General features: G+C 41.0%; 1 protein-coding gene across 7 annotated transcripts in view; it reads right to left on the bottom strand.

The window, feature by feature from the left end:
- LOC126194700 (focal adhesion kinase 1) overlaps positions 1–27,356 on the bottom strand; it is a 775,803-nt gene that overhangs the window by 58,063 nt on the left and 690,384 nt on the right. For all 7 annotated transcript variants that reach the window (XM_049932927.1, XM_049932928.1, XM_049932925.1 and 4 more), the window contains 2 exons: positions 11,044–11,223; positions 3,300–3,479 (listed from right to left, as the gene is read on the bottom strand). In XM_049932927.1, coding sequence (XP_049788884.1) covers positions 3,300–3,479; positions 11,044–11,223 — 360 coding nt within the window. The remainder of the gene's footprint in view (positions 1–3,299; positions 3,480–11,043; positions 11,224–27,356) is intronic.

Here is a 27,356-nt window from a genome sequence, read left to right as displayed (position 1 = left end):
ATGTCCCTGTCATTAATGTCATACTATCATTTACAATGTTCAGTACATTATAGTAAGGAAAGTTCTAACACAATGTAAATAATTTAGGAGTAAAACGTGAAGAAGACCACTCACTGAATAGCAGGAGCAATGTGTTGTCAATAGGCGCACAAAAGAGAATGGAAATTTGCAAACTTTCAGAAAAATTCTTTGATGAGCTAGACTACAAGGAATACACACACACACACACACACACACACACACACACACACACACACACATACACACACAGAGAGAGAGAGAGAGAAATTGTGTGCAAGTTCCTATGCCCCCCACTTTGTGCCAGCTAGACACACAATATGGAGTAAATCCAACGGCAATGGTGAATCATTTTTGAATGAACTACCTTCATCTGAATCGTTTGATGTCAGTGCTACAGAGTCTAGTTGATGTAAATTACGATGGTGAATTAAATAGAAATTGGAATTTTTGTTTTCTACACCTTTTTTTTTTTAAATGGAGAGTGGCGCAATCTCTGCTCATTGTTGCTTTCATCTCCAGTGATTCTTCTCCACAGCTAGAACATTCTTGTACCATTTTTTTAGTCGGAATCACAATATCAGAGCAACAGGTACTACTGTCTGTTGTGCAATGCATTATAATCAAGTTTCGCAGAGCAGAGGGTGTAAAACTGCCTGAAAATTTGAAAAAGCTTGCAGGGACAATATCCCGAGATAGACTCATCAAATGTATGCATATTACAAGCAGTTTTTATGAGGATGAGAAATAGCTGAGAATGCAACTCACCAACATTGCCCCAAGATCAGAATGACTGAGGAGAATATTCACATTGTTAGCCAGCTTTCTGAAGATGATCAGCGAATAACAGTTCCCTAAATTGCTGCTGAGGTTGGTATGGGCTATGGTAGTGCTCAGGTGATCATTACTGATAACTTGGGATTTCGGAAAGTGTACACTAGGTAAGTCCTTTTCTTCTCATGGCAGAGCACCAATTTCATCATCTCGAGGTGTGGAAATGGCTACTGACACGTTATCAAACTGAAAGCAAAAATTTTTTGCAATGGACTGTGACTTGCGATAAAATGTGGGTGCATTATTACGTCCCAGAATTGAAAAAAAAAAGCAGTGTATAACGGCATAAAAAGGGCAAGCCTGTACCCACCAGTGCCAAAAACTGTCTCTCCATGGGGAAGTTCCTTAAAACACTCTTGTTTGATTTTGAAGTAGTCCTCATCAATTTCCTCCATGAACATGATACTGGGAACCACACAGTCTAGACTTATTACCCTGTGATTTTCATTTGTTTGGACTACTAAAAGAGGGGGGGACAGATTTGACGATGATCACATTGTTAAACAGTTTATGCACAAGTGGCTGCTGTCGAAGTCATGTTCGTTTTACAAAAATGGGATAACAAAACTACCTAGCCACAAAGAAAAATGTGTTTCCTGTTCAGAAGACTATACAAGGTGATTCACAAAGATATGCAAATATTTTAATATGTTATTCTACAAGTAAAACTAAAGAAAAAAGTTTATATAAACATAGGCCTGCAAATGTTAGGAATGGAGTTACGGCTAAAAAAAGATCTTGCCTAAAATTTAGCAACATCATCAACATGAAGCCATCCCAAATCTGTACGAGGTTAACGTAAAGCACGATTTCCATTCATTTACTTGTTACTGATCTGGTGAATCTAATAAAACATGTCCCAGATGTGTTTCTGTAGTAGTTTTCCATAACATCTAGAGAAGCAAAGAAGTAATTTCGTAAAATTTTTAATTTATTAACTACTTGGCCCAATTTGTTTTTTAAATTCCAGACAATTTCACAAAGTTTTCAACAGAAGTTTTAGAGAATTTAATTTTGGAAAAATGGTCGTAAATAACATTGACTGAAACTGTATGAAAGTGTCAGATAATCTGTGGTTTCACTTAAATACACTGTTGTTATTATGTACTTTCACTGAACAATACAGAAAACTAAGGCATTTCAAGGTTAGGAAACGACTGAAACAACTCACTAATGGTTGCCAACAATGACATTAACGTTTCTACGTTCTTAATGGAAAGTAAACAAACTTACTTTTATAATAATCTTTGCTTCTCTGGATGTTCTGGAAAATTACTGCAGATACAAATCAGGGACATAGTTTATTAGATTCACCAGAACAATAACAACAAAATAAATGGAAATTGTGCTTTACTTAAAACTTGTAGTTTTGTGATGACTTCATATTAGAGAAGTTGCTAAATTTCAGGCAAAATCTTTTACTAGTCATAACTCCATAACTAAGCATCTGTGGACATATGTTTAAATGAACTTTTTTCTATAGTTTTACTTGTAGAATAACATAAAACATTTGCATATCTACATGAATCGCCCTATATAGAAAAACAAGTTCATATGTATGAATGGAAGCTTAAGTAAACTTATAAAAACACAGTTCCAGTTTATATTTGATTCATCCTTGTATTAACAACCACATAGTCCTTACTTTACCACTCAGTTTCCAGTACTACAACCATAACAGACTTTTATAATTATATCAGCAACATCAACATCCGTTACCATTAGGTGTGCTTCCACATGTTGGCTGGAGGTGGTAGAAGAGCAAGTACAGTCAAATGCATAGTCAGTTGAATTTTGTCATGTCAGTAGTGTAACTGCCATGGCAGTTCATACACGAAACCTTTTACGTTACATTAGTTTTGCTGTAAAGTAAGTATACCTATGATCGTTCCAAAGATTAATTTGAACTCTGAAGTACTTCATTAAATCTGGTCCTACTAGAGGCCGTATGTCATCGCCTATCTCTGGCATTTGAACTGAGTTACTCACCCAGTTACAGAGCAACAATTTAACATGAACTATGATGCATCTAGGCATTTTTCATAGTAATCAATCTTTGCCAGAAGTGAAAGAATTATTTATCAAACAAAAACTGCAATGAGCCACAGGAAAAACACTGAGTATACACAAGAGAGTGCAGACCAAGAAGTAAACAAAGGGAATGCGGTGTTATTTTACATTATTCTTTAGTTTAGTTAAAGATAAAAAATATTCAATAACATTTTTTTTGTATTTACAATGAAGACTAATTCCTTTATTTATGGATAATTTACTCATGAATAATTTTTTTTGGATTATCCCCTTATTCAAATAATCTCAGTGTCAGCTTCATTGTTGTTTGGGTTGTGTGTCACCATTTTTCTCAAGCAATACAGCGACAGTTTCCCCCAAATCTGTAATTACTGATAACAGGTATCTTCACACAGCACTACAGTTTCTATGCTGACCTTGACAACAATGACCCTCTGAGATTCCTCTGCGTGCAGCGATCCCGTCTTCGTACTGCCCCCACTGCCACAGGGTGTGTTTGACCTCTCAGGTGTCCCGGCAGCAGTGGCTGGACCATCTGGGCACTCGTCCGGCTCTGACGACACACTGACCGAAGCTGTTGAAGGAAGCCGCTTTTTCTGGAATTTAGAAGTTATTCATTCTGAAATTCTTCACCAATATAATATACATTTCCACAATCACTACCTTAACAAAAAAGTGAAGTACCCAAAAGGGGAGGAGGAAACAGAAGGAAACTTCACAGGTTGAGAGGAAGGGGGTGTTATTTCAGTGACTGCAAAATCAATTCTAATTTACAAATAACTTGATAGTATGAGCCCACTTATCAGAATGGCATTGCTTCCCCACTGGTCTGGGTGCATGCACAGATTCAGCTGGGACAAGTGACACAGAGGCCATTGTCTCCTCTCTGAGGCAAACTAGCCCCCAACAGTTGTAACTGGTCGTCAGTATCCTGGCTGCCACTACGGGATGGAGCTGATGTCCGAGCTGGCCTCGCATGTGTTCTATCGAGGATGGATCTGGGGATCTTGTTGGCTAGGAGAGTATCTCAACATCATGCAAAAAATTCATAGAGGCATGTGCCATGTGCTGACAAGCATTGTCCTCCTCAAAAATGGCACAGTGATACTGTAACAAGATGTCTCTCCTGACCCAGGGTTCCGGGCAACTATTAAGAACTCTCCCCTTTTCCTAAATCCCACCAGTGGTTTTCCTTCACCCATCTTCCTTCACCTTCAACCCTTCTGCCAGGAGGAGGAGCCACTGGTTCCAAAAGCTTGCCAATCTCAATACCTTTATGTGTGTTTTCTGCTGTTACCACATGGTAAGTAGATTTTTTTTATCAGTCCAGTTACATTATGTCTTCAAAAAATGATTATTTTTGTTGGTACACTATCAGCTAGGCATTTCAATTCAACTGTTTGCGTGTGCACATGATTAAATCTCCCTGCTGCTGTTGGCACATTACAAGGGTGTGATTTAATACTGATGTAATGACTGAATGACAGGAGTGGGGAGGGTGAGAGACATCAAATGGGGAAAGTGGGAGACTGAAGTGTTTTATTTATGGAAATTTTAATTAATTTTCATTGAAAGGTCATTATTAGCAAATCAAGGAATATCAGATAACCATTTCTAGAAACTTCTTAACTTTGAAGCCAAGGGAATAAAACAGACTGACATGTCACAATGACACAGACCACTGCAGGAGTGGTGCCATTTCACGGTTGCAGGCAAAAACACCAGGAGTTGTGGCATGTTGTGGTGGTGTCTTCCTCAAAATTAATAATATGGGTTCATAACATTGCAACTATTGTCAATAAATGAATACAGTGGAAACACAGCAGACAGTTGGCACTTGTTAAAGTGATGAAAAGGTATTAGACAAAAAGAACAGATCCCAAATGCCTGTAAAATAGTACTGAGCTGCTTACTATACAAGGAAATGACAAAATAGATGTCAGCAATAATAAAAGTATATTTTGTATGAGAATGTAGACTTCTCTGGAATATACTGCTGATGGAATCTTCCTGGGGCTTCCATCTGGATGGAATTCCATGATGTATCAATGAATGACACTCTCATCATCTTCTGGCAAAGTGTCAAGATTACACACACACACACACACACACACACACACACACACACACACACACACACACACACACACACACACCTAGATGTAAGTGGAAGCTGCCTCTCCCCAACCTCCATCCCATTTGTGCAGGGGTAGGCATGCTGTGGTGGGGAATAGAGCACCAGGTTCAACTCTTGGCTCGGAATCGTGAAGAGTCAACTGCTGTGTGTGGACTGGGTGTTTAGCTGTTTGTGCAGGCTGCCATGGCAAACTTAGCTGGTAGCCCTCATCCCTGTAGGTCAGTGGTAGTCAACCTGGTCCCCATTGCCCACAGAGGGCATTTCAGCTATCATTGTGGGCAGTACATGGTGGGGGTTTTAAAAATATATTCATTAGGTTCTCATAAAATTTTGACATAATGTATATGGTAAGTAATTACTATTATATGTTTTAACTTGCTGTAACTCTGCTTTATAAATTTTAGAAAGGTAAAATTGCTACTCTACTTTGTGAATTACCATTACTGTGGAACTGGTGTGTGGTTAGAAAATTTTTCTACTAACAGAGGCACTGAAGTGGGTAGCAGGTAAAAAGAGTTGACTGCCCCTGCTGTAGAGGATATTATCTTGGGAAAACTATTCCACTGAGACTTTAATAATGCTCTCCCAAAAACAACTAGCTTGTCACATTTTTGTTTTCTGAAATTTGAATGTATGTTCCTCATTGAGGCTGTATACCGCCACTGCTGATTTATCTTTGTGCCTCAAACATATCCATCTAGTTTGTCCCTTGCAGCATTGCAAGAAAGAGTGCTTTGTTTACCTTATTTACGGAAGGTCATACTCTTAAGGGATACCATATACACTTGGCTACTTGCAGTTTGTCCTTTGCTGAGACAAGCACACCTTTTGTATTTTATGACAGTTGAGAGATGGTTTGGATGTTGTTTTTTCTGAAGGTTCTTGCGATATTGACTGAAGGAGGCCCAATACAGAGGATAAATATGAGCATCTCTTGCTCCATCTCTTCTTTGCGGATGGCTGTGTCACTCGTTTTCCTCTGTGTGTGTTTAATCTGCACTTCACTGTACATATTTTGATGGAATATATCTTTGAAGTGTTGCAGCTCAATTAGGAGGCTGTCTTTGTCACAAATGGCACATGCCCTATGTACTAGAGCTGTTAGAACAGTGTACCACTGAGCTGGATGACGATAAGCTCATTGCATGAAGTACAGATTTGTGTAGGTTTCTTTCTGTAGACTGCATGTCCTAGGGTACAACTACAGTTCACAAGGCATGTGCTATTTGTGACGAAGTCAGTCTCCCAGTTGAGCTAAAACACCTAAAAGATGTATTTCACCAAAATGGGTGCAAAAAGAGGAAATTAACCTGCACTGAAGAAAACAAATGATACAGCCAACTTTGAAGAAGAGGTAGAGAAAGAGAAACTCACCTTTCTCCCCCATATTGGACCTCTTCCAGCCAAAATTGTGAGAATCCTTGGAAAACAACACCAAAGCCATCTTCTGTCCACCAAAAAATACAAAATGTGTGCTTGGCTTGGTAAAGGACAAGCTTGGCTCAGTAAAGGAAAAATTGCAACTGCAAATACCTTGTGTGTGTGTCTATATCATTCTTGTGAGTGTGTCCTCCAGTACATCAGGCAAACACAGTACCGTTATCTTTGAACACAGTGTGGTCCGATTAAGTTTGGGCCTTGATAAATCAGCAGTGGCAGAATGCAGCCTCATCAAAGGAAACACATTTGAAAAAAAAATTGTGTTGAGTTAGTGACTTTTTGGAGAGCATTATTAAAGAATCGATTGAGATAAGGCTCCACAATAATCTTGTCAGCAGGGATGCAAGCTACATATTAGTTCAGTGTGGAACCCTGCACTAGCAGTTACACAACGAGGCCGCATCCAGCAACTGACACTTTTTGATTCTGAGCAAGTTTGTCTCCCACTATGGGATGCCAAACCCCTTGCCAGGTGGGAGGTGGAGGGAAGGAGGAATGGGGGTGAGGTGGCTGCCGTTTAGGTATATGTACATGGGTCACTCTACTAATCTTGATGCTTCACCAGAACTTGATGAGAGAGACCCTCATCAAAACAATTTCAATGCAGCCAACCAGATGAAAGCTCAAGATTTTGTCAAGACGATATCCTTACTACCCGCAGTTTTCAAAATTTTTTTCTCTGGCAGAGAATTAAGATAATATCAAGCAGAGTTGGAGAGAGATTAACCCTTTGCAAAACAAATCAACAATCTGAAGTTCATATTGGAGTAAAGAACTAAAAACGCATATATCTGACACAGTGAGAAACACAAAATCTGAAATGACATTACACTACTGGAAATTTTGGCTTCGAAATGATAAATACAAATTAAAGTAAGACAGGAGTTAGATAACGTGACGGACTATTTTCAGTCGTATTTAACGGTGAAATTGAGAATATTCCTGCAGATTTCTGGAAGATATTAACAGAATCTGTGGTCAAGAGTGGAACACAAATTGGCAGGAAGTGAATCTCCAAACTGATATTTTAGCATTTGCACACACAATTACAACACTGAAACATCTAGAAAATAGACTTGACCAGCACTGTTGAGAATTAAATTAAACGTTGGCAAGTTCAATTTTGCTATGATATTTTATGGACTGCAAGATGCTAAAGACTAAAAGGTGCACCTTATTTTTAAGCATTTTTTAAAATAACATTTTTACAATTTTTATTATGAAAATCATCATCTAAACTTTCTTCTTCTTCTTCTTCTTCTTCCTCTCCATCGCCATTGTTGTCCTCTTCATATGTAAGATGGTCTTTACTGCCAGTGAGAGCAGTGCTTATGCTGCATTTCTTGAAAGATTTAACAATAATGTCTTCTCACACTCTTGACCATACCTGTTTCACCAACTGACACACTTCTTTGACTGTAGGTCACTTTAAAGCTCCCTTCAGCATGAATTCATGCTGCGTTCCATCCATCATCCATTTGTTCGATTACTCTCTCATATACACCTTAAATGGTTTATTTATTGAGACATCAAGACGTTGCTGTTGTGAAGTAAGTTCCTCTGGAATAACAACAAGCTCTGTATTTCCCTGTCTCAGTTTCTTTTTCAGGGATTTTTTCAGATGACTACTAAACTGGCAGAGCATGAGAAGAGAACTCTTCTTCAATTAAGCATTTTTCCTTCTCTCCCACACTTTGGTAATCCATAATTTCATACCAGCCTTGTCCGTCCACCTCTTGTCATGTATGTGAACAACAACAACAACTGGCAGTATTTCAGAAGGTTTTGGCACTGTTTTGTGCTTGAAACTGATGATTGGATTAAGTTTAGTACCATCAGCACAACATGAAAGGACAACAGTGTAGTACATTTTTTTCATGTCCACTTGTTTTGGTAGTTACAGTTTTAGCAACTCTCATGGCAACAGTTCTGTTACTCGGCACATCAAATGTCAGAGGATTTTTGTCCACATTAGGTACTTGGCTTAGTTCCACACAGGTTTTCTTTCAATCTTGAATAATAAAGCAATGGAAACATAATATTAAGTCTTCATACTCTTGTGGCATTTTCTGAGATATTTTGTTTTTAGCTCGCATGCTAAGTCCATGATGTTTCATAAACCTGCAGCAACAACCAGCTCCACCCTTAAAGTCTGTTAATTTCCACTGTAGTGCTAGCTTACAAGCATGTATTTGAATCATTTTTGTATTAATTACAGTGCCATTTTGATAGTACCCTTGAATCCTTCTCAATCAGTAATCTTCTATTTTTGGCCATTTTGCATTCAGTCCTCTATTTGTATATTTAATCTTCCTCATTTTTTTAGTTCTCCTTTATTAGCCCACCAATTGCGAATGGCTTTTTTCTGATGGTGGAGGGCCGAAATGCTGCTCAGTTGCTGTTTCCATGGTTTTTTCCATATGCTGTTACTTTCAATCTATAGCCCACATCATCTGAATACAGTAGAGTCTCTACAATCTGTCCAGTAGTCTGACACAATGAGCCAAGATCACACAATGTGGACAAGTGACGCCACTTCAAGTTAACAGTTTAGTAAACAATACGTAGTCCGCCACCAATTGTTGATTATTGCGTACATTGTGCAGCTGAGTTAGTAGTCTCTTTAACTTGACTGTGATAGTATTATTGAGTGATTTGTAACTTTCCTACAATACGTGTCAAGGAGGTAGTGAAAAATGTAAACACAAGACATTGACTTTGGTTGAAAAATCTGAAATTATTAAAAATTAAACAAAGGAAAAAAATTAATGATTTAGCTTTATTTTATGATGTTGGACGTGCTACTAATTGTGAGATTAAAAATATTGTGATAAAACTGAGGGCGCTGTGCACAATTTGAACAGCAAAAGCAGTGATAGGAAAGTGATAAAAACTGGTGAGTACCCATTAATTGAATACACTTTGTACACATTTTCTTCAGGAACACAGTTCTCTAAATTTTGAGGTCTTATCAAAAGAAAAAGCGAAATTTTTCTATAAATAAATTAAGAAAAAAGGTGATTTCTGTCCAAGTACCAAATGGCTTGATAAGTTTTAAAAAAGATTTAATATCCGCTTGCTAACCACAACACCAGAAAAACTCTCTTGTGACTTCAAAGCTGTAGAGCCAAACAAACAAAAATTCAAGAAAACTTTAGAAGAGTTAAATCTTTCTCCTGATCACATTTACAACGTGGATGAAAGCGGATTGTTCTGGAGACTTTTGCCCAACAAAACATTTGTCCACAAAGCAAAGGCATGTGCTCCTGGCAGAAAAATGTCTGAAGACAGGCTCACATTTATGCCATGCACCAATGCCAGTAGAGCTCAAAAACTTGAGCTAGTTGTCATAAGAAAATCAAAAAATCCTAGGGCATTCAAAATTGCAAAATATATACCAGCCAAATATAAACACCAAAATGAAAATTTGGATGACACGGGAATTGTTCAATGAGTGGTTTCACAAGGAGTTCATACCAGCAGTCAAAAAGTTCCTCAAGAAGCAAATTTTGTCTCAGAAAGCCTTGTTGGTGATGGATAGCTGCTCCGGATACTCTACAAGCCATCATACAGCGGACAGCAGAGGGCTCCTCACACCACTACGAGTCACATCCTTTCCTGTTCTACATAATAAAAGAGCGAAGGAAAAGCAATTGTCTATATGGCTCCATATGAGCCCTAGTTTCTCATATATTATATTCATTGTTCTTACGCGCAATTTATGTTAGCGGCAGTCAGCTTTAATTGCCAGTTCTCTAAATTTTCTCGGCAGTATTTTAATGTCGCCTTCCATCCAGGGACCCCCAGTTGAGCCTCCAAGCAACTCTGTAACACTTACGTCTTGTTTGAACCTACTGGTAACTAATTCAGCAGTTTGCTTCTCAATTGTTTTGATGTCCTCATTCAATCCAACCTGGTGCAGATCCCAGACACTTGAATGGTACTTGAGCATAGGTCGCACCAGTGTCCCATATGCTGCCTCCTTTACAGATGAACCACATTTTCCTAAAATTCTACCAATAAACCGAAGTCGATGAAAATGAACTTGAATCCTAATATGGTTTGATAAAAGAGATGTTCTTCCCCTGTTTCTTCCCCCAAATGTAGCTCCTTTGCTACAGCCTATGGATCAGAATATTATACAGACAGTTAAGGTTCATTCCAAAGAAGCCTACTGTATAGTGTAATTAGCAATCATTATGTTAAAGATGTTGTTTACAACCTTGCTTGGGCTTGGGAAAGTGTTTCAACTGAAGTGTTAGTATCTGTGCTGGGCAAACTATGGCCAGATCTTCATTTATTAAACGAGCACATAAAATGTTTTAAAGACAAGGGAATCATACAGCTCCAAGAGACAATTGACAATAACTATTCAAATAATTCTGAAACACTGTCTGTTAGCTATGTAAATGACTGGTTATTTGAAAACGAAAATTGTCAGCTGATGAGTGATAATGAGATTATCCAAGATGTGTTAACTACATATGACAATGAAGAACAAGACCCAAATTTGATTCCTAAAGCCTGGTGTGAAAAAGTTCCAGCACTCGCTCACTCTCACCAGCTGACTGCAGCCTACTGACCAGGTTTGTCTCCTCCTCCTGCAACCAGCGGCTGTCCTCCTCTGACTGCTGCTGCTGCTGCCTGAGCCGTGCTTCCAGCATCCTGCGCTCCAGTTCCAGTGAGCCGTCGCCGTCACTGATGGCAGAATCCTGGCCATCTGATGATATCACAGCAGTGTCTCCATAGAGCTGCTGCTGTTGCTGTTGTTTGTGTAAAAGAAGGAACAAGAAATGAGGGTAGGTCCAACTCATTAAATCTAACTGTTACAGTGATTACTTACAAAGTATCATATTTTGAAGATATTTTTTATTTCTTTTAATGACTGAATACTGGACAACAATGCATATTCCAAACTCATGAAGTACATTACTGAAAATGTAAGCAGTCGCAACTGCACTTGAAAGAAACCGATATTAAGCTTTAATTCCCTGTCCATAACAAGGTCATTGCAAGCCAAACACAGTTTTAGTTTGGGTGACAATGGGGAACCAAATCACCTGTGTACTATCCAAAGTAGCCACCGCTGCGCTTTCCTTAAGTAATTAAAGGCAGTGGTGGAATAACTGGACCTAAACCTGGACGGTCACGCAGGAATGTAAGATCACTGCCGTAGCTAATGATTGTGACATTTTGCTTGGTGATTGATGGGAGCGAACTGAAATATCATAATTAATGAAAGTGGCTCTTCATTGGAGTACAGGTAAGACACTGTTTTACATGTTTTACAGGTAAGGCACTGAGAAGTTATGGGGAGACACTTGCATACCTAAAACATTATAGGCTGAACTTCAGCCTTAGCCATTTGGTTTCACTCACAGCAGAACCAAACACCATTAAGTGATGTGGGAAAGTAATCTTAATTTGTAATATAAACTTTCTAGATCATGAGTTTATAAAATGATATGAGTAGATTTGATTGTGCTACCAATCATTTTCATATCCTAAAATACCTTTACAGAGAGTAATAACTGTTTACTCTGTAACAATATTTTATGGTTTGAAGATGATTGATAGCACAATGAGGACTGGTAATATTTTATAAATTAGTGAACTACAAAAAAAAAGTTTATACTGCAAACATTATTGTTGAATACAATTCCTTCCTATCACTTCTTGATAATACTCCTGTAAGTTTTTGCAAAGACAAGTTTGAACTGCAAGAGTAACAGCATTGCATACTGATTATCAGCAACAATTGTATCTAATACTGATAGTCTGATACTGATAGTCTGAGAGTGATATATGGAGACCTTCAGTCAGTCAGCCACAAAATATTCAGGTCAATGTTTACATCAGCAAAGAATTGAATAGCCAACTATAGTATTCAGTATCCTCCATTCAACACATCATTACATTTACTTTTAACTTTTGCTCTATATAGTAGCAAAATACAATTGTGTCTTGTAAATCGAAAAGAGTATGTTAAATGGCCCAATATCTCCTAGTTAGGTACTGAAATAAACAAAACTACATTTAAACTGCACAACTTTCACATTACAATCTAAACATATACAAACAAGAATTTTGCCACATTGGACAAGAATATTGCCACATTAGGTTATGTGGGAGAGAAAAACAATTAGTGCAACATCTAACACAACACCAAACACAGCAACACACATTTTGTAATTAAATCAACATGACACAATTCAAAATTTTGGCCTATCAAAACTGACAATTTTTCAACACTGATCAGTTCATCATTGTTTATTATGAGAAAATGTATGTTAGACACATGAAATTTTGAAAACTAAACTAAACTCACAACATCACATAGATCTATTTCAGAACCACTAAAATATTTTCCACTACTCAAAATATACAAATATGTCAAACAGGCAACATGCAAACAAAGAACACAACTAAAACATATGTAACAGTGAAAAAGTTTAAACTCATATTGTAAAACATGCAAAAATTTGAACTTAAGAAATAACTATAAGAGAAAATGAAACAAAATTGATATAAACACAATAATAAATTTAAAATATACATGCTGCTCAGTCAATGCCATGCTACCAGTGAGACTCAGTATCATGCCAAGCTGATACTCTGCAATAGTGCATAATACTGCCTTCTGAGATTACATTTCAAGTGGGAAGGCTTCAGATACTTACTGTGAGCTTAAAATAGTGCTATATCAAGCAATTTCAATACATACTCATGATTCCTGCACTTCTCAGCCTCACAAAATACGAAGCAGCACACAGGAACACACTGTCGCAAAATCCTGAGGGGAGGAGGAGGGGACATGTACTCTGCTGGCTTCTTCTATATAGTACACTTACAACAAACTATGACTAGTGCCAATCATCCACACTGACGATAAAAAAACACCACTACTCAGCTGCTGCTTTTATCTAATACTTCACAGAACACTACCTGCTGTCTATACACTGGCAAAGTCAAGATCTCTTTCATACAAACATTCATTAGAGAGATGCAGAACTAACTCCCTGAGTCCAAATATTCTTTGCTTCCTGGGCAATGTCCTAATTGTTGGCAGTAAAGCATCTATGAAGCATTTGATGATGACCGAATTAATATGCTTTATCCATGTTTAAACTGTTTACCCATGAAATACATCTAAATATTGATAATGTACTGGAATGCAATGCCCTTTCAAATGGCTAACTGACATGCTTAAACAGAGAGAGGTCTTTTTTTCCAGCTAGTCACATGTCTTCTAAAAAATGAGGACTATGTATCACATCATAGAGACTGTTCTGTTATGTCATAATCTAATCTATATAATAGGAGTGGCACTTTTTGAATGTAGCAATTTCTATTACATTTCTAATACATTTAGTATTCGTATGTTTGCTTCTAAAAGTCCTGTGTTGTATATTGACATTCATGGCATGCACTACACATTTTAAGTAATGACTAATGTAATATGGTGGCTTCAACCATTTTAACTCTTATCCATGAAGATGGTCCAAGACTGAAACCAGTTGATATTTGGGTTTAAAATAGAGCATTTGACGGTTTAAATATGCACTTTCAATACAATTTCTATATCATTCTGCTCATAATACCATTACAAGACAAGTGTTTCAAAATTTAAACCGCCTTGATCTAGTAACAAACTGCCATTGTGAATTGACACATCCACGATACAAATACCAGCGAGACCCTGTAGCTTGTTCACTGAACATTTTTCAGAGCTTTGTTACTATTACATCTTCAGTACAGAGCTTTAACATCCACAAAGGATCTCACTGTCATTTAAACAAGGAAGGCAGACAAAAACAAGTTCTCCTGAATAATGGTTGAAACACAAGACAGCAACATACCCATCCTTAACAAACTGCCTATTGGCTTCTGTCTCGGGTTCTTCGGCCGACGTTCATCTAATGATTTTTCTGATGTTTCGCCAGCACGAGTGGCTGGCATTGTCAAAGCTTCACCCTCCATTGCCGGTGGTGAACTGGAGCCGAGCTCGCGGGCGCAGCCTATATGTACCTGGCGCGCCAACGTCCGAGGGCTTCTCCGCGGTCATTTCCGGTGCGGTTCTCCTCTTGCTACCTGCGACGGTCGTTCGCTGCAGTACGGGAAGCCAGGATCTGTTGACCTTAAGGCTTTCCTCTTTCTTGTTCAAACTGTTCGCGTGTTTTTGTATTTCTACAGCTTCTCTGAACAAGCGCGTGTGATAGTGCTTCTCTACAGCCAGAACTTCCGTGTCGGCGAATTTTATTACATGGTCGGTCTCATTCAGTGCGTGCTCTGCCACGGCCGATTTCTCCACCTGCCCCAACCTGCAATGTCGCTTATGCTCTTTGATCCTGGTGTTAATGGATCGTCCAGTCATTCCAACATAAACTTTTCCGCATGTGCATGGTATGCGGTATATTCCCGACATTGCAAGTGGGTCTCTTTTCTCCTTCGCCGATCTAAGACACTCTTTGATCTTCCTTGTCGGTTTGAAAATCGTCTTTACGCCATGTTTGCGCAATATACGGCCGATTCTATCCGTCACTCTGGGAATGTATGGCAGAAAGGCCGTACCCGACAATTCTTTTTCCCGTTCCTTACTTCGCCAAGGGTTGGGCTCTGTTACACTTCTAATATAATTTGTGGAGTATCCATTGCTCCTCAGGACAGTTTCCAGGTGTTGCATTTCTCGTTTGAGGTGTTGCGGCTCACATATTCGTCCTGCTCTCGTTACGAGCGTACTAATCATGCCTCTTTTCTGGCTCGGGTGGTGGTTTGACAGTTTGTGCAGGTATCGGTCCGTGTGAGTCGGTTTTCGATACACGCTGTGTCCCAGATCTTCGCCGTCCCTTGTGACCAGAACATCTAGAAATGGCAGTTTCTTGTCCTTTTCTACTTCCATGGTAAATGTTATGTTGGCATGGAGGCTGTTCAAGTGTCTTAGGAAGTCACTGAGCTGTTCTTCACCATGGCTCCACACCACGAAAGTATCATCGACGTACCTGTACCACACCTTAGGTTTGCAAGTCGCCGAGTCCAGTGCCTGTGCTTCGAATTGTTCCATGAAGAAGTTGGCCACCACTGGACTGAGAGGACTACCCATGGCGACGCCTTCCAGCTGTTCGTAGAAGTCGCCATTTCACGTGAAATAGCTCGTGGTGAGACATGCATGGAAGAGCTTTCTGATGTCTAGCGGGAAAATGGAACCGATGTGCTCCAGAGCGTCACTGAGTGGCACTTTCGTAAATAACGAAACAACATCAAAGCTGACCAGGATGTCGTTTGGTGCAAGTTTCAGTTTCTTCAGCTTCTCAATGAAATGTCCTGAGTCCTTAATGTATGTGTCGGTCTTCCCCACGTGTGGCTGGAGCAGAGAGGCCAAGTGTTTTGCCAGTTTATATGTCGGTGATCCAGGAGCGCTAACGATCGGTCTCAGTGGAACGTTGTTCTTATGGATCTTGGGTAATCCATACAGCCGAGGTGGTAGGGCTTCTGTGTTGCGCAGGTTTCTCTGTATGTCCGCCGGCAGAGAAGACGCCTTGATTAATCGATTCGTATTCCGTGTGATACGTTGCGTCGGATCTGCGCTTAGTTTTCGGTACGTCGTCGGATCTAATAGGTCTCGGATCTTTTGCTCATAATCTTCGGTCTTCATTACGACGGTCGCATTCCCCTTATCGGCAGGCAGTACCAATATACTCTTGTCGGCGTTGAGATTCTTAATGGCTTGTACCTCTTCTTTCTTCAGGTTGCAAGCTGGTGGATTTGCTCGGCGCAGTATCCTGGCTGTTTCCGTGCGTATTTCCTCTGCCCTTTCACAAGGAAGGGTACGAATGGCTGCTTCGGTGTTGGCAATGATGTCCTCCATAGGTATAGTTCTCGGGATGATAGCGAAATTCCCTCCTTTTTGGAGAACAGACACTTCCTCTTCGGTCAATTGTCGTTCAGTGAGGTTGACCACTGTGTGTGACATGTCGGGAGTCGCCTTGTCGGTGTGCTTCCGGCATCTTTCAAACTTTTTCTTCTGTTGATCGGTGCAGCGCTCGAGTTCGTTCTGCATGCTCCTGTGAGTGATGCTGTCAATCTTGTCCCAGTCGTCTCGATGCATTCTGCTACTTAGTTGATAGAAAAGGTCCAGAAGTTCCTGATCCGTTCTTGCCAAGTCTCTCTGTGTTGTATGTATTCGCTCACGAAGAAAAGCTCGTTCCATTCTGTCGTAGATACGATGTGCTTGGGCGGTGGTGAATAGGCGCTTACATCTCAAGAACTTCGGTGTAGCACATTCATCTCGGCAACGTGACAGAAAGGCGAGAGAGGACATCAGTCGCGCTTTCTTCTTCCGTCGTTGGTCAAGGCGTCGGTACAATCTGCAAATCTCCTCCCCGTAGAGGCGTAATACAAAATTGTTGAGGCTTTCGTGGCCACTTGTTGACAAACTGCCTATTGGCTTCTGTCTCGGGTTCTTCGGCCGACGTTCATCTAATGATTTTTCTGACGTTTCGCCAGCACGAGTGGCTGGCATTGTCAAAGCTTCACCCTGCATTGCCGGTGGTGAACTGGAGCCGAGCTCGCGGGCGCAGCCTATATGTACCTGGCGCGCCAACGTCCGAGGGCTTCTCCGCGGTCATTTCCGGTGCGGTTCTCCTCTTGCTACCTGCGACGGTCGTTCGCTGCAGTACGGGAAGCCAGGATCCGTTGACCTTAAGGCTTTCCTCTTTCTTGTTCAAACTGTTCGCGTGTTTTTGTATTTCTACAGCTTCTCTGAACAAGCGCGTGTGATAGTGCTTCTCTACAGCCAGAACTTCCGTGTCGGCGAATTTTATTACATGGTCGGTCTCATTCAGTGCGTGCTCTGCCACGGCCGATTTCTCCACCTGCCCCAACCTGCAATGTCGCTTATGCTCTTTGATCCTGGTGTTAATGGATCGTCCAGTCATTCCGACATAAACTTTTCCGCATGTGCATGGTATGCGGTATATTCCCGACATTGCAAGTGGGTCTCTTTTCTCCTTCGCCGATCTAAGACACTCTTTGATCTTCCTTGTCGGTTTGAAAATCGTCTTTACGCCATGTTTGCGCAATATACGGCCGATTCTGTCCGTCACTCTGGGAATGTATGGCAGAAAGGCCGTACCCGACAATTCTTTTTCCCGTTCCTTACTTCGCCAAGGGTTGGGCTCTGTTACACTTCTAATATAATTTGTGGAGTATCCATTGCTCCTCAGGACAGTTTCCAGGTGTTACATTTCTCGTTTGAGGTGTTGCGGCTCACATATTCGTCCTGCTCTCGTTACGAGCGTACTAATCATGCCTCTTTTCTGGCTCGGGTGGTGGTTTGACAGTTTGTGCAGGTATCGGTCCGTGTGAGTCGGTTTTCGATACACGCTGTGTCCCAGATCTTCGCCGTCCCTTGTGACCAGAACATCTAGAAATGGCAGTTTCTTGTCCTTTTCTACTTCCATGGTAAATGTTATGTTGGCATGGAGGCTGTTCAAGTGTCTTAGGAAGTCACTGAGCTGTTCTTCACCATGGCTCCACACCACGAAAGTATCATCGACGTACCTGTACCACACCTTAGGTTTGCAAGTCGCCGAGTCCAGTGCCTGTGCTTCGAATTGTTCCATGAAGAAGTTGGCCACCACTGGACTGAGAGGACTACCCATGGCGACGCCTTCCAGCTGTTCGTAGAAGTCGCCATTCAACGTGAAATAGCTCGTGGTGAGACATGCATGGCTGTAGAGAAGCACTATCACACGCGCTTGTTCAGAGAAGCTGTAGAAATACAAAAACACGCGAACAGTTTGAACAAGAAAGAGGAAAGCCTTAAGGTCAACGGATCCTGGCTTCCCGTACTGCAGCGAACGACCGTCGCAGGTAGCAAGAGGAGAACCGCACCGGAAATGACCGCGGAGAAGCCCTCGGACGTTGGCGTGCCAGGTACATAGGCTGCGCCCGCGAGCTCGGCTCCAGTTCACCACCGGCAATGGAGGGTGAAGCTTTGACAATGCCAGCCACTCGTGCTGGCGAAACGTCAGAAAAATCATTAGATGAACGTCGGCCGAAGAACCCGAGACAGAAGCCAATAGGCAGTTTGTCAACAAGTGGCCACGAAAGCCTCAACAATTTTGTATTACGCCTCTACGGGGAGGAGATTTGCAGATTGTACCGACGCCTTGACCAACGACGGAAGAAGAAAGCGCGACTGATGTCCTCTCTCGCCTTTCTGTCACGTTGCCGAGATGAATGTGCTACACCGAAGTTCTTGAGATGTAAGCGCCTATTCACCACCGCCCAAGCACATCGTATCTACGACAGAATGGAACGAGCTTTTCTTCGTGAGCGAATACATACAACACGGAGAGACTTGGCAAGAACGGATCAGGAACTTCTGGACCTTTTCTATCAACTAAGTAGCAGAATGCATCGAGACGACTGGGACAAGATTGACAGCATCACTCACAGGAGCATGCAGAACGAACTCGAGCGCTGCACCGATCGACAGAAGAAAAAGTTTGAAAGATGCCGGAAGCACACCGACAAGGCGACTCCCGACATGTCACACACAGTGGTCAACCTCACTGAACGACAATTGACCGAAGAGGAAGTGTCTGTTCTCCAAAAAGGAGGGAATTTCGCTATCATCCCGAGAACTATACCTATGGAGGACATCATTGCCAACACCGAAGCAGCCATTCGTACCCTTCCTTGTGAAAGGGCAGAGGAAATACGCACGGAAACAGCCAGGATACTGCGCCGAGCAAAACCACCAGCTTGCAACCTGAAGAAAGAAGAGGTACAAGCCATTAAGAATCTCAACGCCGACAAGAGTATATTGGTACTGCCTGCCGATAAGGGGAATGCGACCGTCGTAATGAAGACCGAAGATTATGAGCAAAAGATCCGAGACCTATTAGATCCGACGACGTACCGAAAACTAAGCGCAGATCCGACGCAACGTATCACACGGAATACGAATCGATTAATCAAGGCGTCTTCTCTGCCGGCGGACATACAGAGAAACCTGCGCAACACAGAAGCCCTACCACCTCGGCTGTATGGATTACCCAAGATCCATAAGAACAACGTTCCACTGAGACCGATCGTTAGCGCTCCTGGATCACCGACATATAAACTGGCAAAACACTTGGCCTCTCTGCTCCAGCCACACGTGGGGAAGACCGACACATACATTAAGGACTCAGGACATTTCATTGAGAAGCTGAAGAAACTGAAACTTGCACCAAATGACATCCTGGTCAGCTTTGATGTTGTTTCGTTATTTACGAAAGTGCCACTCAGTGACGCTCTGGAGCACATCGGTTCCATTTTCCCGCTAGACATCAGAAAGCTCTTCCATGCATGTCTCACCACGAGCTATTTCACGTGGAATGGCGACTTCTACGAACAGCTGGAAGGCGTCGCCATGGGTAGTCCTCTCAGTCCAGTGGTGGCCAACTTCTTCATGGAACAATTCGAAGCACAGGCACTGGACTCGGCGACTTGCAAACCTAAGGTGTGGTACAGGTACGTCGATGATACTTTCGTGGTGTGGAGCCATGGTGAAGAACAGCTCAGTGACTTCCTAAGACACTTGAACAGCCTCCATGCCAACATAACATTTACCATGGAAGTAGAAAAGGACAAGAAACTGCCATTTCTAGATGTTCTGGTCACAAGGGACGGCGAAGATCTGGGACACAGCGTGTATCGAAAACCGACTCACACGGACCGATACCTGCACAAACTGTCAAACCACCACCCGAGCCAGAAAAGAGGCATGATTAGTACGCTCGTAACGAGAGCAGGACGAATATGTGAGCCGCAACACCTCAAACGAGAAATGCAACACCTGGAAACTGTCCTGAGGAGCAATGGATACTCCACAAATTATATTAGAAGTGTAACAGAGCCCAACCCTCGGCGAAGTAAGGAACGGGAAAAAGAATTGTCGGGTACGGCCTTTCTGCCATACATTCCCAGAGTGACGGACAGAATCGGCCGTATATTGCGCAAACATGGCGTAAAGACGATTTTCAAACCGACAAGGAAGATCAAAGAGTGTCTTAGATCGGCGAAGGAGAAAAGAGACCCACTTGCAATGTCGGGAATATACCGCATACCATGCACATGCGGAAAAGTTTATGTCGGAATGACTGGACGATCCATTAACACCAGGATCAAAGAACATAAGCGACATTGCAGGTTGGGGCAGGTGGAGAAATCGGCCGTGGCAGAGCACGCACTGAATGAGACCGACCATGTAATAAAATTCGCCGACACGGAAGTTCTGGCTGTAGAGAAGCACTATCACACGCGCTTGTTCAGAGAAGCTGTAGAAATACAAAAACACGCGAACAGTTTGAACAAGAAAGAGGAAAGCCTTAAGGTCAACGGATCCTGGCTTCCCGTACTGCAGCGAACGACCGTCGCAGGTAGCAAGAGGAGAACCGCACCGGAAATGACCGCGGAGAAGCCCTCGGACGTTGGCGCGCCAGGTACATATAGGCTGCGCCTGCGAGCTCGGCTCCAGTTCACCACCAGCAATGGAGGGTGAAGCTTTGACAATGCCAGCCACTCGTGCTGGCGAAACGTCAGAAAAATCATTAGATGAACGTCGGCCGAAGAACCCGAGACAGAAGCCAATAGGCAGTTTGTCAACAAGTGGCCACGAAAGCCTCAACAATTTTGTATACCCATCCTTAGCTGTTCTAATTCAGTATCAAAGTGCACAACAGAACCAAACTTACTCCACTTACTCATCTGTCATACAAAACTGGCTGAACTTCTCCTAAATGAGTAAGTGCCACTTTGGTTGTTAACTGATTAAGCACACAGAAAATACTTCCTTTTGTAAGTGGATGCAATACATTTTCAGCACTATTCAACCAACTGGGAGCACCAAAAGACTCCTGAAGAAGATTCTAGTAGAGGGGTCTATATCACTGGGACAAAGTGGTATGCATTTGAATGAAGCTTATTGGAAAGCACATATTTGTATACAAAATGGAAATGAACTACAAAAAGAAGGGATTCTAACTTCACAAAAATAATTGTTGGATGTAAAGTAAAATAGTCCAAATTAATGTCATAGAAGAAGAAAATAGATGCTGAAATAAAATCTAGCTGAGAAATGCAGAATCACAACAAGGTACAAACTGTGTGCCAGTACTTGCCTGCTAGGTTCAAACAGTGGGCATAGCGGCACTCACATGCGCAGGCCTCAATGCAACACTCCATGCTGCATACTTAAAACCAGGCAGGCGTGGAGTGTAGTGGTGTTGCAGTCACTTCTAGCTCGAGGAGGTAGAAAGGGAAAGGAAAGGAAACAGTAGTTCTTTGGTCATCCTGGTGTTAGGTTTCTTTCCTGGTTCATTCTTATGTTAGCAAATAATACAAAAAGATATCATGACAGTGTTCTCGGGAAATACACATTTTAATTTAATATTTTATTAAATTGTAAAATAATTATAACAAAGCACTGATTAATATTCAAAACAGTTTGACTTATCTTTAAAGTAAGCACACACAGACGAAATACAGTACATGAGCACTTCTTCATATTTGAAAATTTATCTCTGAAACATATGTCAATAGATGTCTGTCTTGCAGAAAGCTAGCCACGGCATATCTACACACAACATAAGGAAATGTGGAAGTACAGAGCAGCTCAAACAGCTTCAAGCCTGGTCCTCCAGTTTAAAACACCAGAATTACAGTAGCAAGAGTATGTGGTAAATCAAAATGATGCTTTCAGACTAAGAAATAATTTCTGATCAGTAGGGTATTAGATTACACTGAAAGTGGTATTGATAAAAGGGAAACTATACAAGCTCTTTTTTACAAACTACAAAAGTGCAATCTGAGTACAGTGTTCCACACAGCACCCACCAACCCAATAACCAATTTCATCCCAGACAATTAATAGAATTTCTATGTCAATCAATGCAACACCAGCAGAGATGCAAGCCTGAAAGCTGGCTAACTTTGTTGCAAGTTGTAGTACAAACTTTCTGCTCAAAACAATCCTTACACAGAATTCTGGAAATTTTCGAAGGAAAACTTCATTCTACCTTTCACGAAGAACACATTTCATTTTCTTCAACAACTAAGTGCGGCTTTCTGAATTAGTTACACAACAGTGTATTATTAACTACTTTTAATTTAAGAAAAGGATATATTGCTACTCACCACATAAAGGAGCTGCTGAGTGACAGACAGGCACACAAAAAGGCTGCTATACATGGAACTTTCAGCCGAAAGACCTTCTCTACTGTAGACAACACATGTATGTTCTTGCAAGAACATCTCACACACACATGACCACTGTCTCTGGCCAGAGGCCAGACTGGGAGCAACTGCACCTGGCGGGAGAAGCAATTTGGGGGCTGGGGTTCAGGAGGAAGCTGAGGCAGGGAGGGGGAGGAATAGCAGGGTAGGTAGGGGTTGGGAGGGTGTAATGCTGCTTGTGGGAGTGTACAGGAATGAGGTGGGGAGACAGCAGCACAGCTAGGTTTAGTCTGAAGGTTTGAGGCAGAGAAAGGGGAGTGGAAAGGAGGGTGCGGGGGGAGGGGAGCACAAAAGGAGAGAAGGAGAGGAGGGGGAAAAGGAAAGAGACTAGTGGGTTCATTGGTGGATTAGAAGGCTATGTAGTGTTGGAGTGAGAGCTGTGAAGGGAATATCTACATCTACATCTACATCTACATCTACATCTACATCCATACTCCGCAAGCCACCTGACGGTGTGTGACGGAGGGGACTTTGAGTACCTCTATCGGTTCTCCATTCTATTCCAGTCTCGTATTGTTCGTGGAAAGAAAGACTGTTGGTATGCCTCTGTGTGGGCTCTAATCTCTCTGATTTTATTCTCATGGTCTCTTCACGAGATATACATAGGAGGGAGCAATATACTGCTTGACTCATCGGTGAAGGTATGTTCTCGAAACTTAAACAAAAGCCCATACCGAGCTACTGAGCGTCTCTCCTGCAGAGTCTTCCACTGGAGTTTATCAATCATCTCCGTAATGCTTTCGCGATTACTAAATCATCCTGTAACGAAGTGCGCTGCTCACCGTTGGATCTTCTCTATCTTTTCTATCAACCCTATCTGGTACGGATGCCAAACTGGTGAGCAATATTCAAGCAGTGGGCGAACAAGTGTACTGTAACCTACTTCCTTTGTTTTCGGATTGCACTTCCTTAGGATTCTTCCAATGAATCTCAGTCTGGCATCTGCTTTACCAACGATCGACTTTATATGCTCATTCCATTTTAAATCACTCCTAATGCCTACTCCCAGATGATTTATGGAATTAACTGTTTCCAGTTGCTGACCTGCTATATTGTAGCTAAATGATAAAGGATCTTTCTTTCTATGTATTCACAGCACATTACACTTGTCTACATTGAGATTCAATTGCCATTCCCTGATGCATCAATTTGTTGCAGATCCTCCTGCATTTAAGTACAATTTTACATTGTTACCTCTCGATATACCACAGCATCATCCGCAAAAAGCCTCAGTGAACTTCCGTTGTTATCCACAAGGTCATTTATGTATATTGTGAATAGCAACGGTCTTACGACACTCCCCCGCGGCACACTTGAAATCACTCTTACTTCGGAAGACTTCTCTCCACTGAGAATGACATGCTGCGTTCTGTTATCTAGGAACTCTTCAATCCAATCACACAATTGTCTGACAGTCCATATGCTCTTACTTTCTTCATTAAATAGGTGGGTGAAGGACAGGGACAAATGAAGGTTGAGGCCAGGGGATATGGGAACAAAGGATGTATCGCAGTGAGAGTTCCCACCTACACAATTCACAAAAGCTGATGTTGGTAGGAAGGATCCAAATGGCACAGACTCTGGAGCAGTCACTGAAGTGGAGTACATTGTGTTGGGCAGCCAGTTCAGCAACTGGGTGGTCCAGTTCTCTCTTGGTCACACTTTGTCAGTGGTCATTCATACAGACAGAAAGCTTGTTGGTTGCCATGCACTAGCAGGACACAGCACAATGGTTGCTACTTAGGCTGTAGATCACTTGACTGCTTTCGCAGGTACTCCTGCCTTTGGTAAGATAAGTGGTGCTGGACTGGAGCAGGTGGTGGTGAGAGGATGTATGGGACAGGTTCTGAATGTAGATCTCTTACAGGGATATGATCCATGAGGCCAGGGAATGGGAGCAGGGGTGGAGTAGGGATGGACAAGGATATTGTGTAGGTTCGATGGGTGACAGAATAACACTTAGGAGGGCGAAGGGGTGAGAAGGATAGTGGGTAGGATATTCCTCATTTCAAGGCAGAGAGAGAGAGACTGCCAAAACCCTGGTGAAGAATGCAATTCAGTTGCTCCAGTCCTGATGAGTACCGAGTAATGAGGGAATGTTCCTCTGTGGCCAGATGGTGGAAATGTGCGAGGTAGTAAGTGACTGGAGAGACTTGGCATGATTACTTCTCACATCAGCAGCAGTTGCTTGCAGTTCGGCCTCTGTTGCCAGAGACAATGATCGTGTGTGTGTGTGTGTGTGTGTGTGTGTGTGTGTGTGTTGTGCTTGCATGAAAGTGCATGTGTTTTTTCTACAACAGAGAAGGCTTTTAGGCTGAAACTCCATGTATAGCAGTCTTTTTGCTGTGACTGTCTGCAACTCAGCATGTCCTCTATATGGCGAACAGCAATCTATCCTTTTCATAATACTGTCTATGTTCCATCCTTAATTTTCTATTGCTTGATTTTATTCTTAATTTAAATAATTGTAGCTAAATGTCTGTCCTTTTACAATCCTCATACAATTAAAAACATTATATTACAAATCTTATAATAACAGGCAGGTATCAAAGCACATTTAGCATGTTATGTCTACTGCCCTAAACAACGAAAACTGAAATCCGACAAAAGGTAACAGCTGACAAAAAACACCACATGTTTGGCATTCGTAGGAAAACCATATCGTTTAAGATCTTCAGAGGAGTGCTAAATGCTAAAGTCAGAAGGCAAGACATGGAGTAATCAGAAAATTTACGGAACAGGAAACTATTCATGTTCTTTTTTTTTTCTTTTTTTTGCTCCAAAACAAAACGAGAAATGAAATCAATTTAATATTTGAGCATAGTACCTTCAAACTTGACACAACTTTATAAATTTATTGCCACACTGCAAATATTAAGCTGCTAACTCTTCATTTCTTTCTTTGTTTTTTCAAGAGCTCATTTTGTAATTCCTGCTTTTAGTCACCTCATTTTCCAATTAACAACATGTCCCTGATATCAAAGGAGCACAAGGAATGAGACTAACAGTAAAAGAAGAAATTAGAGGGAAATGAAAGAGGAAGTGTTTAGTATCTCACCACTTTTACCTGACATAATTATGTCTTCAACGATCACTACAATTTCATACACAATTACCTGTTTATTGCATCACCTTAGTTGGTTCTTATGCTTTGACTGGAGGAATTCTTTTTTTCACTCTGAATAGTGTATGAAATTAGTAGTCACTACACTCAATCTTGGCAATTTCTTTACCTGAAATATTACTTCCCATATTTTTCTGACATTCTATGAAACACCCAAAACAAATTTCATAATTTTACTGTTATGGTATCCATTTCCTTTTGCTCACTGGCAACACAGTATCTTTCTAAAGTTCATCTTTCATTTCTGAAACGTCAATAAATAATGTCATATGTCAAAGGTCTGAGAATCTTTTAAGTCCAAGAGCCACGATCATATTATGCATAAGAAAACAAAACTCCTGTATCATTATACTACACAGGTTTTCACTTTGTAAAGTGATCTTTTAGTGTGAATAAATATATGTTTTGTAATTTTAATTCATTGTCTGATATCAACAAAATGTATGAGAAATTTAGAAAATATATCTCGAAGGTTATAAGATAGTATCATATAATTCTAGAACTAGTAACAGGAAAGACTATGTGGCTACATATACAAGAAACAAACTCAAGTCTCGGGATACAGATCTATGTATATTATTTGAGCAGTTTTTAAAGGCTGTGTCCTTTCAAGCTTTGTTAGGCAATTGGACACTAATTATGATTTTGACATTGGAGAGTTACTACATATTGTACATAAATGTTATGTTTTTTCCTAGTTATTGTCTGAACCCGAGTTATTGATAACCAGATAAGCGAGTAATGTCCAATTTTATATCCTTGTCACTTGTCACTGTTTCGTCAGTGGTTTTTGGAAGAACTTTAAAATGCAATACACACTCACAACAACTTGTAGTAACTTCTCAGTACACTTTCCAACTGGGCTTTTCTACATAGATAGCAGTATTTCATCTCAAAAATGGAGTTTTGAGTGAGTGAGAAAATTGCAATAGTAATTTTTTTCTTATTTCTGAGCTTGCAAGATCTTTCTCTACATCATAAAATGAAACATTAGAAAACTGGGATAACATATTACCAATGCCACATCAGAAACATTAGAGGGGTTCTGTCTTTGCAACACAACAAAGGAGTAAAATTAAACTTACCATTTGGAATGAGAGAAGAGGGTATAGGGGGTGGTGGGAGAGAGATAAACTATTGAATTCCACAAAGCTCGATACCTGATGCACTGCTGCTTCTGTCCTAGATAACTAATGTACCAAGATATTGAAAGGATTTTAAAAATTAAAAATTTGCTAACAACACAACTATGAATCCAAATCTTATTAGTGGCCATAATAAACATTCAAACACTGTCTGAATTTGCTTATAATTGATTCACAATACATGCCTTTAGAAACCCATTTATGTTAAAAAAAAAAAACAAGAAATAGTTGGCCTATTTAAACTTTCCATTGTTGCCAGAGTAACAGTACCATAAGTTGGAAGTAAGGATGAATTTGTCTCAGACTCCAATTAAATGATCGTCAATTTCTTTTTAACATGATC

This window comes from Schistocerca nitens, chromosome 7, assembly GCF_023898315.1.
Source record: "Schistocerca nitens isolate TAMUIC-IGC-003100 chromosome 7, iqSchNite1.1, whole genome shotgun sequence".
Lineage (NCBI taxonomy): Eukaryota > Metazoa > Arthropoda > Insecta > Orthoptera > Acrididae > Schistocerca > Schistocerca nitens.
This window is presented reverse-complemented; position numbering and strand designations above follow the sequence as displayed.